Source organism: Haliaeetus albicilla, chromosome 5 (assembly GCF_947461875.1).
Source record: "Haliaeetus albicilla chromosome 5, bHalAlb1.1, whole genome shotgun sequence".
Classification (NCBI taxonomy): Eukaryota; Metazoa; Chordata; class Aves; order Accipitriformes; family Accipitridae; genus Haliaeetus; species Haliaeetus albicilla.
In genome coordinates, this window is record NC_091487.1 from 8,322,291 (window position 1) to 8,340,580 (window position 18,290).

The 18,290-nt window shown below is 44.1% G+C and overlaps 1 protein-coding gene across 6 annotated transcripts in view; it reads left to right on the plus strand.

The window, feature by feature from the left end:
* RHOJ (ras homolog family member J) overlaps positions 1 to 18,290 on the plus strand; it is a 62,806-nt gene that overhangs the window by 29,568 nt on the left and 14,948 nt on the right. For all 6 annotated transcript variants that reach the window (XR_011324627.1, XR_011324625.1, XR_011324626.1 and 3 more), the window contains one exon: positions 16,407 to 16,465. Coding sequence is in view for 3 of the 6 variants with exons in the window: in XM_069783238.1 (XP_069639339.1) it covers positions 16,407 to 16,465 (59 nt within the window). In the remaining 3 variants the exon portion in view is untranslated. The remainder of the gene's footprint in view (positions 1 to 16,406; positions 16,466 to 18,290) is intronic.

Below are 18,290 nucleotides of genomic sequence, written 5' to 3' on the forward strand. Positions count from 1 at the left end.
TTTACTCCATCTCCCTGCGACAAACATCGCGTTGAAACAAAAACAGAAAAACATAGACAGAAGGGAAAGAGAAAAGGTGCTTTGCTAAGAGCACTAAAAATATCAGCAATTAAAACAAAAATTATGCTTTTTTTTTTTTCTTTTCGCAATGTCTTTGGGATTTTGGACAGAGCTCTGTGGTCCACGCTTGCTTCCTCTTTCCTTCCACTTTGTTTTGCCACAAGCTGTAATTGAGCACATGATGCGGTCACTAATTGCAAAGCAGAGTGCCCCATTGCATCAGAGCATTAGCAGGCAGCTGGGCAGACAGATTGACACATCCCAGATGTACAGGGTGCTCCCTTCGCCTCGTAAAAGGCAGTGTCAGAGAGGGTTTAAAACCAGCATCGACCTCTCCCTTGCACGTCTCTTTCCTTATATGGATGGGTTTGAAAGCAGCCAAAGAGATATCCTTAATAACGCCAATCTGTGGCGGCAGCAAAGCCCACAGAAGTCAAGCCCAGGGTTGGTAGAGGAGAGCCCTGGCACCTCTATAACTCATGCGGTCATGAGCTCCCTCACTTGCAGCTCTGCTGATCCAGAGGTCAGCCCCAGAGCCTGCTCACACCCACCGGCGTGAGCGAGAGGTGCAGCGCAAAATGGCTAAACCCACCCAAGAATCTCACGGTTTGCTTTTACCTGCCTTTTTTTTTTTACCTGCTTTTACCATGAGGACATTTAGGATCAGGTAATACAGTGCTCGTCTGCTGCTGTAGAGAAACGACCATGTGGATTTGCACGTGCACAGCCACAAGCCAGCCTGGTTTGCTGCTGCCCTTCAAACAACCACTGGTTCTTTGGTTGGACTTGGTTTGAAACGCTGCATGCCATTTTTTCACTCCATTTTTGCGGCACCAAAGCAGAGGGTTGAGGGTTTCTCAGTGTTTTCTAAATTTGTCACTATGAGAATGCACAAAAATGCTCAAACTGCCAAAAATGTACAAGAAAAAAATGTTTTCCACGACTCGGCTTTTCTCCATGTGGAAGAGTCCATTTCAGCTGAGCTTAGAGGTGTCTGAGTTAATATCTGTTTTACTTAATCTGGCAGCCTGATTTCTTTGTGGATGTACTTTCTGAATGAATTTCTGGGCATGTGTCAGGCACGTTACTCTGGCAGGGCAGGAACCAGGAAAAAAAAATTATCATCTCATGAGTTCGGCTCGGGACAAAGTCAGCACAAGACCCCGAGGTGCCTTTTTATACAAGCATCAGCACTGTTTCATTAAAAATCAATGGAAAATTACAGCATGCCTGAAAACTCAGCAATTTCCCAGCCACTAAAGAGAAACAATCCCTGCCAGGCAGCTGCGGCCAAGGCGAGCGCTTGCCCTGCTCATGTTCAAAATCAATTTCCAGCGGCAGCGATGTTTAGCCACTCTAATCTTGTTGTCAGGGAAATCAGCTCAAATAATATACTGCAGGCACTCTTGCTTTCTGAAGGCACAGGTGGGCAACATGCCCTGCTCTCCGCTGCACCGTGCACCTGCAAGAGCAAAGGACGCGGGACTGTCCCACAGGGATGAGCAGGACACGATGGCCAGGCTCTGAGCATCACCAGGGGAATCTGCTGCCTGCAGCGATGGCCAAACCCAAAGACTCCTCTGTTTTGAGATGAAGCCACAGACTAAGGCTCGGGGTTTTGTGCCCCAGCAGCCCCTGGCTGCCCGGTGTGGCCCCGAAATGCCGCGTCCCCTCTATGCACTTTGTTTCCCTTGCCACGAAACAGGAAATTTTCTTTCTCCACCTTCATTGTTGGCGTGTTTGCTCTGCAGAGCCAGGCTGGCCTCTGTCCGCCTGTTTGCACCGGCCTAATACAATGGAGTCATAATCCGAGGTGTTGCCGTCGTAAAAATAGAAACCGAGAACAATGTCTTCCTTAAAAACAAGGCTTTTCATGTATCTGGTCGTGTAAAATATGCCGCTTAAAACCCGTTCGCTGTGCTAACCAGTAACTCAAATCAAAGGCACAATTCACATCATACTTGGTAATAATTTGCGGGAAGTAGCTTTAGATTTTCTACCTCAATTCATTTCACCTTGATTTGCAGTATTCTGTGATTTTTCTTCAAAGTCTCCTTCCTCTGAAGTCATATGTGATCCCCATCAGTGGCACTTTCTTGTAGCTGAAGTGTGTCAACATTTTCTAATACAGCTTAAAGCTCCAGAAAACAAGGGGGAATGAACTACTCAGCTCTCAGGAGAGCAGTGTGAAATAGAAAAAATTACCAAGCACAATGTTTAAAACAGTCTCTCAGAATGCTTTTTTTAAGACCTGCATATTTCAGTCAATCATTAAGCAAATACAGCCTTAAATAAAGCTAGGTGGAAAATAAATAATATTTCTGCCAGATGAAAGAATAATTTACAGAGATGCCCAGTTTCATATTGGCTAATATTTTAAATTTTTAATTGAGATTGCTGCTGCTATCCTGTGTTTTGCTGACTATGTTCACTTCTCACTTAAGGGAAGAAAGGAAATGTTATAAAAATAATCATTTCATCATAAATTTCTGCTCTTCTGCAACTAGTGACCACTGCTTTTTAAGATCAAAACATTTTAACATCAATTTACATAAAAATATACACTGCTTGTTTCAAAATTCGTTCACTTTTTTTGCTGCTGCAAGACAGTATGATTGATGTTTCTCCCAACCAAAAGTAATTCCTCTGAGCTCAGCAGAGCTGCCTCTGATGTTCACAAGGTGGAAGAAAAGGTGAATGAAACCTAGTACATTTTTTCAAGAGTAAATACAGTCTAAATGGAGTTATAGCTAACAGGGAGTGCAAGACACTCCTGGAAATTCAGCCGAATTAGAACATTTGATTCGATTCAAAAATTCTATTCAAGCATGGAATGATTAACAGAGAAGTTAAATTAATTAATCTTAACCTAAGAGTTAGAAGTTTAAAGAGCTTTAGTTAGGGCAGAAACCCATCAAAAATTCCTATCGCTTGGAAAAGCTACATATTTCAGAATTAATTTTCATTGTACATGAGAATGAAAGGTTAAAAATTCTAAAATTTTCATAAGAGCAAACTTTCTGCAAATAAAAAAGTAAATAAATGGATCTGCTGGAAAAACTCAACAGTTTCAAAACTTTGAAATCAATGTGGCCATCACACCTATCCATGCCAGACTTAGGTTTAATACATTTGCAACAACCTGAAAATTTTGGATTCTATATTAAAGCTCCTTTTCACCATCGTGAAAAGCACTCCATGGGAGCTGACAGCCCAGATCTGGGTCCTTGTGTTTTGCTCCCGGTCCAGGCTGCATTGCCCATCGCCCAGCAAGCCACCGGCTGCCACGATGCCGATGGCATCTCCGTGGCGCCCTGGGTCTGCGTGGCTGGGTTCCCCCCGGGGGTCACTCCTCCCGGCGCAGGAGTCACCGCTCACAGCACGCACTACCATTACGGCAGGGACACAGCTTCGCATAAACCGGTTCAGGTCTTTTCAACAAAGGGAACAGTTCAGATCAGGGTCAGTTATTTCACATCATTTCACTTCATTTCTCCCAGTGGAAATATCTGAACTCTTCCACTGAAAGCGACAGCTTCCCATGGAAATTTCTGATTTTGTAGAAATCACATTTTCCAGCAGAAAATTCCTGTTCAGCTCTATACAGGAATTTGGATTTCTTTTTTTCTGTCCAAAGGAAAAAATCCTCTGGCCTCAGCTCAACCAGGCACTTCAGCACCTCTTCTGTACTCCAGGGCTGGGCTGTAGCCAACGTGCAGCCTCTTGCTCTCCTGCAAGACCCAGTCTGTGCCAAAAAGGCCACCAAATCATCCTTGGTGGTAGGAAGTACCCTTCTTAGATCATGGGAGCTGGATCACGCTCTGCCTCGCATGAATGCAATTATGCTTGAATAAAGGATAAGGGTGTCCTATGCTCAGGCTTGCACTCACCTCTCCCTTCCACGTGCGCACATGCAAACATGCAGAGGGTTAAGACGAGGCATTTCATCCATCTGCATCTGTTGCTTTTCCAACATTACAATCACTTCATTGTCTGCAGCGGCTGCCACGCTGGAGAGGAAAGGGGAAGGTTTCTCAGCAGGACATAGAGAAAGCATTAACAGCATTTAAAACCTTTGTGGTAGCCAAGAAAAAAAAAACCTCCTAACTTCAGATTTTCTTATCAGAAGGTTTAAATACTTCCAAGATTTTTGTTTATGGTGTTTAATATTTCTGCTTCCTCAGTCATACAGGTTTAGAGCTGCTGCACAAATGGTTGGCTAATCTCTGCAAGCTGCAGGGTAAATAGCAGCTGAAGTTTGGTCCTGATGCTAAGTATAACGGGCCCAATTCTGTTTCTGGGAAATGCAAAGCAGAGTTTCTGTTGTGGTCTTCCTTGGGTTCAGGAACGGGTACTTTGTTTGCAAGCCCTTTCAAGCAACGCCTCATGGGGAAACATGCCCGGGAAAAGCCAGCATTAAGATCAAACTTAAACAAAATGGAGACAAAGCATCAGAGAGGCTGGTGTTGGAAGAGGCCTCAAAACGTCATTTAATCTTTCCCCTCCCCTAAACAGGACTGGCGGTATGTAAAATGTCAGCTACAGAAGCGCTGGAGTTTGGGCAAACCTAATTGCTCCTGAACTCTCGCACTTACCTTAGCATGCCATGCAATGCATTACACTGGAGACGGCTAGATTCAGTTCAGTGTGCCAAATGTGCCCCTGCCCCAGCGGTTCACAGCTCAGAGGATCAGATGCTATTTTAGGTTATGTTACTGTAACTCTGGAACGATGGCTGAGGCACCGCTCTGCTCTCTGAGCTGGAAAGTGGGTCCGACTGCAGGTGTCTTGCTTAAATGCACATAGCAGTGCCTGGGACACACACATAACCTGCAGGTCTGTGCCCAAATGCAGCACCCAAAACACCTTGGCCCATCACTAGCCACATCTTTGCCTTAGGTACAGCAGCTAGCTCGGGGCACATTTGGTCATTTTGCCTGGCACCTGAATGTAAGGAACAGGAGGCTCAGGCTCTTAGCACAGCCAGCAGCCAGGCTAGTGCCTGCTTCTTGGTTTCTATTCCTGCCCATCAATCCTATTTCCCCTAATAGCAGGTTCTTATGGAAGCCACAGTCCTGTCCCCTTCTGTGTATATCATAGATAAATTTTTCTTCCTTCCTAGCTTTGGCATCTGTACTTTTTGTTGAAGACAGTGGTAAACAGAGAAGCTATTTTTCCCCTCAAAGACGTCCGGCAGCAGCAGGCTGTACCGTAGTGTGCCACAAGCTGTAGTACTAATGACGCTGAAGGGGAAACATCTCTCCCACACCCTGACACAGCATCCAGGACAGGTACATCTTAGTTCCACACCCCTCATTCCTTGGCTGTTCTACCACAATTACCAACACTGATTAATGTCGGGTGATACTGAGAACCAGCATGGCCAGTGTAGACTACCTGCCCTTGGCCACCCCTAGCCAGGAACTCTTGAGGAACATGAGAAATGAAAGCTCCCCAATTTGTCAGCCTCAAAGTCCTCAGAGAATTAAATCCACTAAAGTTGTAGCCACTGAAGATTAAAATGCTTTTGCTGAAGTGTCTTTCTCACCAAGAACCCGGGACGTCTGTCAAGTTCAGAGCATAGGGTCTTCTACCAGTATAGGTCACTGTGATATAGCTACTCCATCATCTGAAGATCCAGCCCAAAGTGAGGACAACTCGTCCACTGCAGAGCAGAGATTTTGTGCCCTTCCATCAGCATTATCCGCTCCCACTGCCATCGAACCCAGACCAAGGCAGATCACCACAGTTTTTAAGAAGACACTATTACAGCAAAGAGCCAGTGCTGTTAGGCAGCACTGCCTCTCCAGAATGCTTTCCTCTCCTTTCCAGGCAAAAAAAACCCCTAGCTCTGATCCTTGAGGAGTGCAAGAAGAGTAGTGGAGAGCTGCCTTGATTTCCCCCAACCAGAGAGTCTTGTCCTCCTATGCTCTGGGAAACACCCTGTGTATTGCCTAGATACATTTCAGCAAAAGTTGTCTCATTTTGCTACTAATCTTCCATTTATTCTGATGCTATTTACCAAGCCTCATGTTCCCTTGATAACCAGATGCTTGACATAACTTTGGAGATAGTCTTTTCCCCAGCACTCAGTTGAGTTAGAGGAATGACTTGTTGCCTTACATGGACAGAAGAGAGGAGCTAGGGAAGTGGTCAAGGGCTCCCTTTATTCCCACTTTTTCTCCCTGGAGTAAAATTCACACTCTTTGCTCTGCTTACCATGATCTCAGCATCACTGTTAGGAGACTCCAAATACATCCTTCACAATTAGGTTTCAGTAAACAGTTGATTTAAAGAGTCTTGACTGACATTATCTGTGTTAAAATAAACTGAAAATGCCATAGTCTCTGGTCCTTTGCAGGTCAGGTCAGAATAGCTGGTTAAAATACTAATAAGATTACTCCAATTATCAGTTACTCTTTAATGATCTCAGAGCTCTTCTGCCTTTGCTACTGACTTGAATCATAAACCCAGCTCCAGAAAAACAGATATTCCTAGACACTGTGCTATGGTGATGGAAACTTCAAAAATATTTAGTAGAGCTAAAAATATAGAAAATAATCTACATGCTGCCTTTCACTTTTTGGATAGGCTTACACTACAGTCATAGCCGAAATTTTGTTCTTTCATTCATCTCAGTGTCACAGACAATCACGTCGTCTCAAGAAGGGCACTTCCATCTGGTTAAGAAGATATCTAGTATTCTTCATTGTTTAGGAACAATCTTAGTATTTTTAATAATATATTCAATTTCTATCTATTTATATTGCTACATTTGTTTCTCAGTCTAGCATTTGGTTGTATTTAGTGCTATTACTTTCAGTAAAAAAACCCTCAATTACAGTATCATTGAAATATGCACATCAGAGTCTACTTGCCTACAAATTTAGTGCATTTACCTAGGCAGTAATTATTAGTTTCTAACTCAGGAGCAGAACTGCCTTCCATGGGGACAGCTGATGGTGCAGTGAGCTGAAATACTCAGGAAGCACCTCCCAGTCTGCTGCAGTGCACAGCCCTCTATTTAAGAACGAAATCTAACAAAACACTCTCTTAGACACAATGCCAATTGTTCTTCAATTCCCCAAGCACTATAATCATGTTAGCCTTTTCCATCTAGAACAGCTTTGCACAACGTTGAGGTCCCAAGAGCTCCCTCAGGACTGTATTACTGGAGAAACTGGGCACAGCTTTTCTTGCAAACAGAGACCCCAAGGTTCCTTGGACTCTGCTATCAGCAAAGCTGAATTTGTTCAAGGATTGATTAGCACAGTAATAACTCACTAGGATGCAGGGGAAATCCTCCAGTGCTGATTTTACAAACAATGAGGTCAATGATTCCGATAAATCAACTTCATTCATGCTGTCTATAAATAAGTAATGTACCAGACTGGGAAGAAGCTGGCTCATGTTTTAGTGTTGTGCTTGTTCTGAAAGCTTTGGGAATTTCCATTCTCTTTCATCCATTTCTGGACCAGATTCATTCTGCTTGATCTTCCTAATAGACCTCCACTGCTTTTGTGTTCTTTGTCATGTAAGCTGGCCAACGCTGAAGTTTGACTTCTCAATGCATTTTGAAAGATTTACAGTGTTTCATATCAGCTGCTTGAATAAAAATGATTGGTAGACTGGTACATCTTTTCTGTTTGCTGTCTATGCATAGCAAATACCCAGCTGTGAAGAGTTGAAGCCTTTTTCTTCTCAAGATGCTAAAAAACCATATAGTACAACTCATGAATCTTCCCATAGGATGACACTGTCTAGATGAATCTATTCCTGTTGCAGAATGGGACAATCGAGCTGTCACTTGGTGTCAGCCTGCTTCCCCAACGCGGCTGCAACATGAGTCAGGGTTGGGCATTTTCCCACCAATTCCACTGGAATCCTCAAACCCGTATGGATGAGACAGAGGGGAGGAGGTGCCTCTTGCTGCATGTGAGAAATAGGAGTCCAAGGTGAAGAGCAATCCCTAGAGGCAGTGGGGAGATGTTTGGAAAGGAAACACTGAAAAGTGTTTAGATATTGCTTCTCTGAAGTACAGTCCCAGACTTCCAAATGTCTTTAACATTGACTTCCATACCATGAGAGTGTTGCAGGAGCGTGACTGTTTGCCTCCCCTTTTGTGAGATGCCTTCAGTGGGCATTTGAGTTACAGTCTTCAGATTTTCCATACAACCACAGAGTTAAAAAGAATGTAATAAAAAGGCTTACAAATACAAAAGCCAAGGATGACTTGACTTTGGCCTTAAGAAAAGCATAAAGTACTGCAAGACTCATTAAATAACGAGAATAATCAACCAATGTGAGCTTTAGATCAGCTATTGAGGGATGACAGGTAGAAATAGAAAAGTCATGTTACCTCTGGCTAGATCTTTAATGAAACCATTGCTAGACCACACTGTTTAGTCATAGAGACTGCTTGAAAAAGAATTTGGAAAAGAGCTACAAGAATGATGCAAGAACAAGAAAATATGCCTTGTAGGAAGACACTAGATAAACTATTTAGAGCAGAATAAATGATGCTATGAATCCTATCTGGCTTTAAAATCACTAAATGTCTGTGGCCTAAAGACAAAGCAGTGAGTTCCTCACCACCTCATTAGGCCAAGAGCTACACTGAGTGAAATCAGCTGAATCCCAGCCCCGGAGGCCTCTCTGTGTTCCTACTGCAGGGAGCAGGCTGAAAATGTTTTTCAGATATTGTAAATATCAGATGGGCAAAAGTATTTGCTTAGCAGAACATAGATCTCATCCATTGATGAGGTGACAGAAAATGGTGAGGTTTACTCAGAGCCCTTCTTTTGAAAAATGCTCGTTCTCAGAGGCCTGTACAAGCTAGTGGTAGATGATTACAGGAGCAATTAAAGAATGGCATTTAGTACAATTTACATCTAAAGTGCGGTATTTAGGCCAATTACAGGGCAAAATAGCATGCTTTTGATTTTCCTTTCAGAAAGAATATAGTTAAGCTGCAGGATAAGTCTGACGTAGAAAATCAATTTGTCTGTAATCAAATCTTGTTTGTCATGGAGGAGGAAACGGGGGAACATGCCGTGAGCAATGTATGACTCAATTTCCTGGAGATGACCCTCACGTGTGGAAGTGAAGAACGGCCCAGGCTTGCGTCACGGGGTGCTGGCAGACCCTGTGCGAGCCAAGGGGCCTGTCACACCAGCTCTTCTCTGCCCTGGGTGTGCTGGCCACACAGGGTTGTAGCATCACATTCAGTCAAATCAAAGGCAGTATTGCCAAGGAAGAACGCTGCACAGATAGCCTTCTAGCTAAAGTGGCAAACAGTCATTAGAGCTCAGCTGAGCTGATTGTCATTCCTGGCCTGAATGATGGAGACATGTCGTTAAGGTCTTTCTTACTCTTTTTTTGACTGGCTTCCTTTGCTGGCTGCCAGATTATAGTGTCCCCAGGGCTTTCATTTGCAGATTTCCTGAGCGTTCCCAGCTTCAGCTGCAGCAGTGTAGCATCTCGTGAAGATTGGTCCACAGCAGCTAAGATGAAGTTGCCCATACACTGACCCAACCAAAATCAAAGCACCATGTGAGAGTTTAATCCCTGGCAGCCCTACCCCTATTTTCTTCACCTAGGCTGGCCAAAGGAAGGTATTTCTGAACACAAATATGACCCAAAATAGGTTTCATTAAATGCACCTGAAGCACTCTGAAGGTGCTACAAAAACGCACTGCCCACATTTACTTTGTTTTCCTGTAGAATATTCAAAGCTGCTATTTCTTAAAGCCTGGGATGTGTAGTTTCAGTTCAGTTATTTGGATGCCTGACTGTTATGGGAACCAAAGGGAATTAGAGACCTAAATGTCTTTGAGACATGTTTGAGTTTCAGTCCCTAGTTGGAACGTAACAGGGATCCTCACATTTCAGCCATAGAGACCCTTATTTAGGAGCTATCTGGTACTAAAAGGTGACAATTTATAAACAAGATTTTTAAAATCACTCTCCATCAAACAAACTCCTACAAAAACACTCCTGTCCTGCCTGGGGTAAGGCCCAGAGAGCAGAAGACATCCGTGAAGAGGAGGGGGATTCCCAGTTCCTTACGAAAGCTTTCACAAAACTACATTCAGGAAGGAAGGAAAATGTTAACCAAGCAAGCAAACATATTGGCAGTATCCCCAGGGATATCAGCTGCTGGAGAACACACCACATTCAGTGTATTGATAACTTCAGTTCACAGAAATCGCTCTGAAAGGTGACAGGGGAGGGAACTTGAGGTCCCTGAGACACCCTGGCATCTACTGCCGTCCACAGACAATGCATTTGCTCTTGAAGAGACAGTCTGGATTTGAGTCATGCCTTGCAAAGATGATTATCAGAAGGAGTAAAACCTCCCGAGGAAATCATTGACTGATGCCCCCTCCTGAGGAGTTAGTTCAACTTAAACCTCAAATCTATGCTGAGGAAAGTACAAAAAAAAAAACCACAAAAAAACCCTCATAATTGCAGGTGGACTCTATTCTTTTTATGAATGGCTTGACAACAGTTCTGGTAAAGAACACGGAGGAAACGGGGAACGAATAGTGCTGGCATTGCTGTAAATGTTCTGATTTTATAGGTTCGGTTCACATTGCAGCAGATTTAGGGCATATTCACAAGGAAGAAGGCTTATCAGCTTCTTCATTTACTGTGAGAACTGAGGAGAAGGAGATTCAGTTCTCACCTCCCCAGGAGCTGCTCTTGTCCTCTGAGGTGACACTGTGTTTCCAGTCCCTGACACTGAGTATGGAGCGGTTCACCCATTATTTTGCCAATAAGGTCTATGTTCCTTTGTGAATTTGAATCCTTCCCCTTTCCAAATGTCCTGGGCATGATTAGGGTGCCCCAAGTCAAAGCAAAATATTTCGCTCTACAACTGAAAATTTTGTTCAACTATAAACTGGAAAAAATACATATATTTGTGTATTTTATATATAAAACACATGTGTGTATGTATTTTAAAGACAAAAATATTGCTCGGTTTATTTCTCATTATTATTCTCCCTCCTTAGTATCTGATCTGCATTTAACACATTGATCAGATCCAGTTACAGCTTCATGGAGAGCTTCACCAGACAAATACATGTAGGAGCAAAGAAGTTTGGTTTGAAGTAGCATTGTGAAACTGGGCACAAGCTGAAGCCAAGAGTTTAAAATAGTACTGCTCCCTCTTGAGTGAGGCCTGTATGAACAAGCACCTTCAGAAGTGAAAGCAAATCTATAAGGCACGCATGTAAAGAGCTTTCTATCTAGAAATGAAAAATGTGGTCAACTGTTTACCCATCACTTAGAGCAGCAAGAACCAAAACTTCCATCTAAAGTCTAAAACGTGCTCTTTTGTCCATCTTCTGATTTTACGCTCTTTTCCAGCTGGGAAAGAAACAGACTTGGGCATTTCTACCGCCAGCAGGTCAACCAGAATTGCAGTTGTTCTTGTACTGGTGGCCACTAGCCTGTGTTAAGTAACATGCACCTGGTACATATAATCATAGTGAACAAACAAATGCCCAGACTTAATAGTCAGAGCTTGCTCACAAGGGCAGAAGATGGCCCTTGTGAAAGTTTGAGATTTGACACAGACTAATTTGCCCCCCAAAATGAGAAAGCCTTTCCATCCAGGCAGGTGTTACCATCTCTGCTTGCTGTCAGACTCCTGGCACCTCTCTCCAAAGCAGTTCGACATTAATTTGTTGGCGGGAAGGCACTAGAATAGATGACTTCTCCCATGTGGTATCACATTAGACATTGCCTAAGCTATTGTGTATATTCTGGCTAGTGGTTTCACAGTCATTTGGTTCTGCAAGCACTTCTTCGCAAGCATGGAAAAACTCCCAGTGTTGTGCACCTCCACTCTCCTGTACCACAGCTAAGTGTGTCTGAGCTATTTCATCCTAGTTTGGTGTCATACCAGAGATTTATGTGTTGCTTGGCACTATTAACCCAATATAAGAGATTCTGGGAGGGCAGTAGACAATTTATGTCCCCTTTCTGTCAGTGCAGACCCTGAACTTTGCTGTTGTGAGGCTAAAGGGCTCTTCCATGGGTACAGTTGCCAGGGCTTTGCTGCAAGTAAATGAAACACAACAGGGGAAGAGTTTGGCAAAGAGTGACCATTGACAGGTGGATCTGGGGCAACCCGGGCAACAAGAACATCAACAAAAATTTTCATATTGTCCCTGGGAACACAAACTAACCACTTATTTAAAAACAGAGCTCCCAGCTCAGACCATTTCATGGTCCACGCACCAGATCCAGCCACACAATAACTCCATCTAGCACCTTGCCTTTCTGCTGTGGCCTTCAAGTGGGACAGCGTGTTTCAGAGCTCTGTGTTGAAGCTCGTTAGCAAAACCCCCAGGCACATAGACCTGCGACAAAGCCCTGGAGGTGACCCAAAATAGCTACTCAAATTCTAGTAAGCAATACCGAGCTAATTTATGATCTAACTAACATTTTTAAAGCAGTGTTTTACACATCGTGCACTTGGTGAAAACCAGCCAGTAAAAGGAGGAAAACATCTGCATGTTGCATCGTCTGATGCAACCCAGACTGGAGCCAAATGAGAACCAGGACTGTGCAAGTATTCAGCCACATTTTATTGCAGTCCCCACTGCACTTGGTGTTAAAGGCCATGCCGTTTCAGTGCTTCATCAATATATCAATATAGCCGGTAAATGGCAAGGAGAGTTCATATTTATCTGGTTACTCCAAGACTGCTCATAAAGCTGAGTTCACAAGCCCATAAAGGAGCCTGCATTACCCCAATGACTGGGAAGGAATTCCATGTTGGCTTCCCATAGGCTTGGCCACTGAGAGAACAGGAAAAGATAGTTAACAGGGTAAGTAAAAATAAACTAAGATAAAGCCAAAACTAAGGCCTACAAATCTAGCAAAGCAATCGCAGCTCATAAATACAACCTATGTAGTGGACATGCTGAACAGCCTTTTGCCTGACAGAGGTGGACTGATAAACTCTTAGTATAAAAATACCATGATCTTTTCACAGGCAAAAGCCATCTATTTTGACATCTGTTTTGCCTGCATGGAAGTGTGGTGTAAATTTCAGCACCAAGACATTAATCTAGACATCACTGTTTCAAGAGCCAGTGATTATTTGAATTGTCAGTGTGAGCCATTTGGTCCCCACTGCATTCAGAGCCAGGAATCCAAAGACAGCAGTTTGTCTGTTGCTGAAGTTTAGCCAACAAGACAGTTTTGCTGCGGTGGTAGCTGTGAACTTAGAGAGGTGATGTGGACAGGAAGGATATCCTCTGATGATGAGACGGATCAGAACAATCGACAAGAAGAAGGAAAATAGAAAGGTTGATGGGAAAAGAAAAAGAGAAAGTGAAAGAAAAAAGTAAAAAGAGAAAAAGAAAGAGAGAAAAAGAAAAAAGATATGACTGGTACCATGCAGAAATTCACAGAAGGACCCATAAGAGGCAGGGTGCTATAAGGAGAATTAAAATGTGATGTGCAAGCTGGGTAGGCTCAGAGTGTATTTTTCCAAAAGCCCTTGCATTTCTTAGCCCTTGTGTATGTGAAGAGTAATGGTGGGACACCACCAACCTCTTTATTCCCCCTCAGAATTTCCCAGAGGTCACCAAAAGCCAAACTGAACTGTACAAACTATAAATAACTGTTCAGTGTGTGGCTCCACAGACCTGTTGCAAAATATCCACTGTGACTTCATGGGCCACAGAGCACAGCTAATAGTTCAGGAACTGTTGCAGCATATCCTTCTGGCAAAGCGTAGTGCACCGGAGACAGACTGGACCTCTAGCCAAACAGCTTGTCTCCAAACCATATTAACTACTAGAACAAGGCAGCAATTTGTATCTGCACCAGGGTTTTTTGCCACCGTAGCTCTGTCAGTCAGATGCCACCAGGAGATGGGCCAGCAAAGCTTCACAGCAGCCCAAGCCTAAACAGAGTAAATTTCAGTGTGACTTTTGAGTTTTTAAAACACTGAAGACCCCTTTGTAAGCAGGGGCCAGCTCAGTTTGCCTGTACTCAGGGTTAGCCAGCATAAGAGGTAGAGCTGGATGACTATGTCAGCACTGACGTATGGCAAATGTCTCTTCGTATTCATCAGACACATTAGATCGCCTGCATCTCCATGCACCCCATGGCCACACAGCTGTCCTATGAACCTCCTGCTTTGGAGGTGTTCTGCAGGCTCCGTACAAGTTCAACTAAGGACCGACAGTGTGACTGATGTTCACATGCAGTCCGAAACACCACAGGCAGTCCTAAATGCCACCTCGACCAGCTGAGCGCTGCACAGCTAATGCACCGCAGCTGGAAAATTGCCTTCAGCTGAAGGGTACATCTTCCCACAGCTGGTCCTTAAGCAGAATAAATCAGCAGAACAGGTCTGGCTCCTGCACTCCTTGGCACAAGGGCAGATTGAAGGCTGGCCAAGGTTGCAACTGGAAAAAAACCACACACCTCCCGGCTGCCTCCAGTAAGCTCTGCAGGACCACCTGTGGTCCCCACTGCTTCTGAGAAGGGAGCTGAGAAAGCAAGCATATTGTCAGTAGACTTATACAGTTCACACCTCTACTGGGACATTTTGAGACTCCCTACACCACAAAAAGTTGAAAACCAGGGCTCTGGGGACGTTTAGTTCAAATTTTTTTATTCAAGCCAGGTTGAAGGAAGGGGATGGGGCATCTGGACTGTCTCCTGTCTGCGTTGGTACCCATCTCCCCACCCTGGTACCTCTTCCCTGGGCTCTTCCACCCACAGATTTCCATGCTCAAAATCAAGCCCCATTTTTAAGTTCCCTGTGTAGGAGCTACCTCCTGAACTGAGGAGTGGGAGGAGGGCTCTTGGCCCCCTTCCCGTCTCCTCTTTCCCCTGCACATCAGAAGGCAGCCCCAGCAGCAGGTGAGCGCGGCCCATCCTGCTCTCATCAGCAAGTCTGGTCCTCGCTGAGCCTTTGTACTCTCAGGATGTCAGTTCTGTTCTGTTTATATGCTAGCAAAATTACTATGTTGCTTTGCAAGCAAGTAAAGCTGCTGAATAATCAGTCTGTCCAGCCACAGTGACAGAGACTTCAAGTCTAGGTGATTTCAGATAGGACATTGTTCCCCAGTGCAGGAGCTATTAACTTCTATAAACTGGTAGGTGCTTTTCTCCTAGAGAAGAGTCTTAAAGTCTTATCACTTTAAAGAAAATCACTTGTGTGATGGTCTCAAGCCTTCTCTTTGCCAAAAGTAATTCTTAATCTTTCCCAGCCCTCATTAACTACAAGTTGTGATCAGCCACTGGGCACCAGTCTTAGACTCCTGCCCCAGCCATAGCTCTATGTTCATTCTAGCCATTTGCCCTCATGTTTAAAAAAAGTAATAGTCTATGGGCTGTGAGAATACCATTATTTTGAGCAACTTTCCTGATGAATGTTTAAAGTCTTCCTGTTGACTAATGGGTGGAACTGGATTCCCCCCCCTTTCTTTCCAGTTGAGTAGTAATGATTTAAGCAGATTAACTGGTTAACTAAATACCATTAACGCAGATCACATCCTTTATACAAAATAAAACTGATTACAGAGATCAGCTAATAATGGGGTTCATCCAAAGGCAATGAGAAAACATTTTCATCAGTGTTAATGGGCTCAAAATGAAGTTCAAAGTGAATTCTACCAAAGGAGTAAACATGCTGAGTGTGATCAATAAACTAAGCCACGCTTTCCTTCACTTGCAGCAGAATCTATTCGACATCCCTGCAAATACTAGTGCTCCTCTTCCTCCCTGTCCTCTGAAGCATCCACCACAGAGCCCCACACATTAAGCACTGCCGCTTGACTTGTGATTGCGTGACGCAGGACGGGACAGGTTGCCCAGGAGGCAGCACACCTCCACTGAGACCCAGCAAACATCAACCACTGCTGAACGCTTCATCATTTCACAGCCTGGAAGAAATAAAATAATAAAAAAATCCCTCTCAGTGATCCATGACAAACCTACCCCAATGTTCATGGTGGGGAGACAGGAATTCTGTGCTTTCAAGTCCTACCACCTCATGGGGGTCAGCTGGTGGCTGCAGAAACAGAAGCAAATGTCCTCCTGTCTCTGGGTCCCTGATAGTAGCGGTGTGTGCGGCTCATCAGTCTTGGCCATCTGTAAAGACATAAGAGCTTGGCATAAAGGATTTGCTGTTGTGGCAACTTTAGGTTGCATTCGATTTGGGTTGAATAGATGTGCTTGGTTCAGGATGCACAGTGTAAGATGTGCTAATGTGTCTAGTACAAAGGTCTATTGGCATTTTAGGATTAAAACACATAAAAATGAGGCCACTGGCTTGTGCATAAGCAGCATCTCTTGTTTCTCTTTTCCAGTAACTGTGACTGTGGGAGGACAACAACACTTGCTGGGACTTTATGACACTGCAGGGCAGGTAAATTACTGCAAAACATTTATGTTTTCCTTTCCCATGGTTTGTTTGTTACTACCATATACTGGGCTTTGTTGTTCGTGCTGTTTGTGGGGTTTTACAAATATTAACAATCAGTTGTGAGTTGTAATGCTTGAACTGCTGACTTTCTCCTTTTTGTTTTCTACATAGAGCTTTCATTTTGGTTCAGCAATAAAACACACACAAATACACTCATCCCTAAGACTGAATTTTGTCTAAGCAAAAAACTGAAGCCTGATTAGGCTGTTCAGCCTCCCATATATCCATCTCCTACTGCAAATATGACATTTCATATAAAGTCAGTGTTTTCTTACATTTACCACATGGTGGCATTGAATATACAGGGAAGAATTCCCATTTCCAAGATCAGAAAACTGATATAATACATCACCAGCCTATCAGTCACCAGCTATTGACTTTTTAAATGGTAACCCAGCCAGACTGGCATCCTTCCCAACATCATTCTCCCAGACCACAGGTGTCCATTACAGGAGAGTCTGTACCCCATGCTTACTTACACATATAATGCTTTTACTGTTTCCACTGTCCACAGTCTGATACAGTGTGCTTGCACAAAAAGTTTGCAGAAGAATTCTGGTCTGTGGGCTGATTTCACCCCCTGGAGAGGCAGGGAGAATATTTCTCACTGCCTCACTCTGCCAGTAGAAGGGCAGAAGAGGGTACAGGGAGCAACACATTTTCATGGTGAAATTTCCCTCTCCTACCTCCAAATGCCAGCAACTGGCAGAATAAAGAAAGGAACGCAATCTGCACAAAAAAACCTTACAGAAAATCACCTGCTGAGAGTGGAGGCAGAAGGTCCCAGGTCCCTCCCAGCCTGGGAAGGTTGGAACCCACGTCCCCCAGGTCCTCTGGTCAGAGCCGGCATTGGAGGCAGCAGGAGAGGAAAGCAGATTTGGGAGCCTGCTTTGCTCTCTGGGACCCAGCAGCCCTGGATGCAGGGCTTTGCTTTCAGAAGCACTTACTGGCTGTGCTTTTTTGGCCATGACTGACTGCTATGAAATGCATAAACAACGCAGAAGGAGACCCTCCTGTCTGCAGAAGGCCACTTATACCAGAATATACTTTGCAGCAGTATGCAGAGAGGTCAAAAACTGCATCAGGACAGACTGTCACTTCCAAAAACACCTGCACTCAGCAGGACTGGGGCTTTTATGCTTTGAGTTTCACTTTTTTTATTTTATTTCTATCACAGGTCTGTAGGCAGCAGTGGTCACTTCACAGCTAGCTTGGTGTCACTTACAGTCCACCCATCCTTTCTATTCACTTGGTGCAAACAGATGCTGCAAAAGCCAGTACCAAAATACGACCCAAGTCCTTGTCCCAGCTTCAATGCATGTTCAATTTTCCACTCTGCACTCACAAACACAGAGCTTGGAGCATGTCTGTCACTCTCTGGCAGCACTGCAAGCCTTTGCAAATGAGACTGGAGTTACATTCCATTCTCAGATTTTTATCCAGTGCCTTAATATTTCTACTTGTTTTGTAGGGCTGACAGTTCCACCTACCACCCATTTCCTCAGCAAGACATCCTTTTATTTGTCCTCCTGAGCCAGAAGAAACACTAATCTGTCTCTTTTACAAACTTCACCCCTCCGTCCCCTCCTCTGCAGTCATTTTGCCATCTCCTGCTTCAAACTAGCCAGAGCACCACCTGCCTCCAAGCACCATTTCTAACTCATCAGGCTCAGTTCCCTTTCAGCCCTTGGTCCAGAGGACGTGGCCATCTAGTCAAAACTCAGACCATGAATCACTTCTTGATGACTAGATTGTACATCCATAGAGG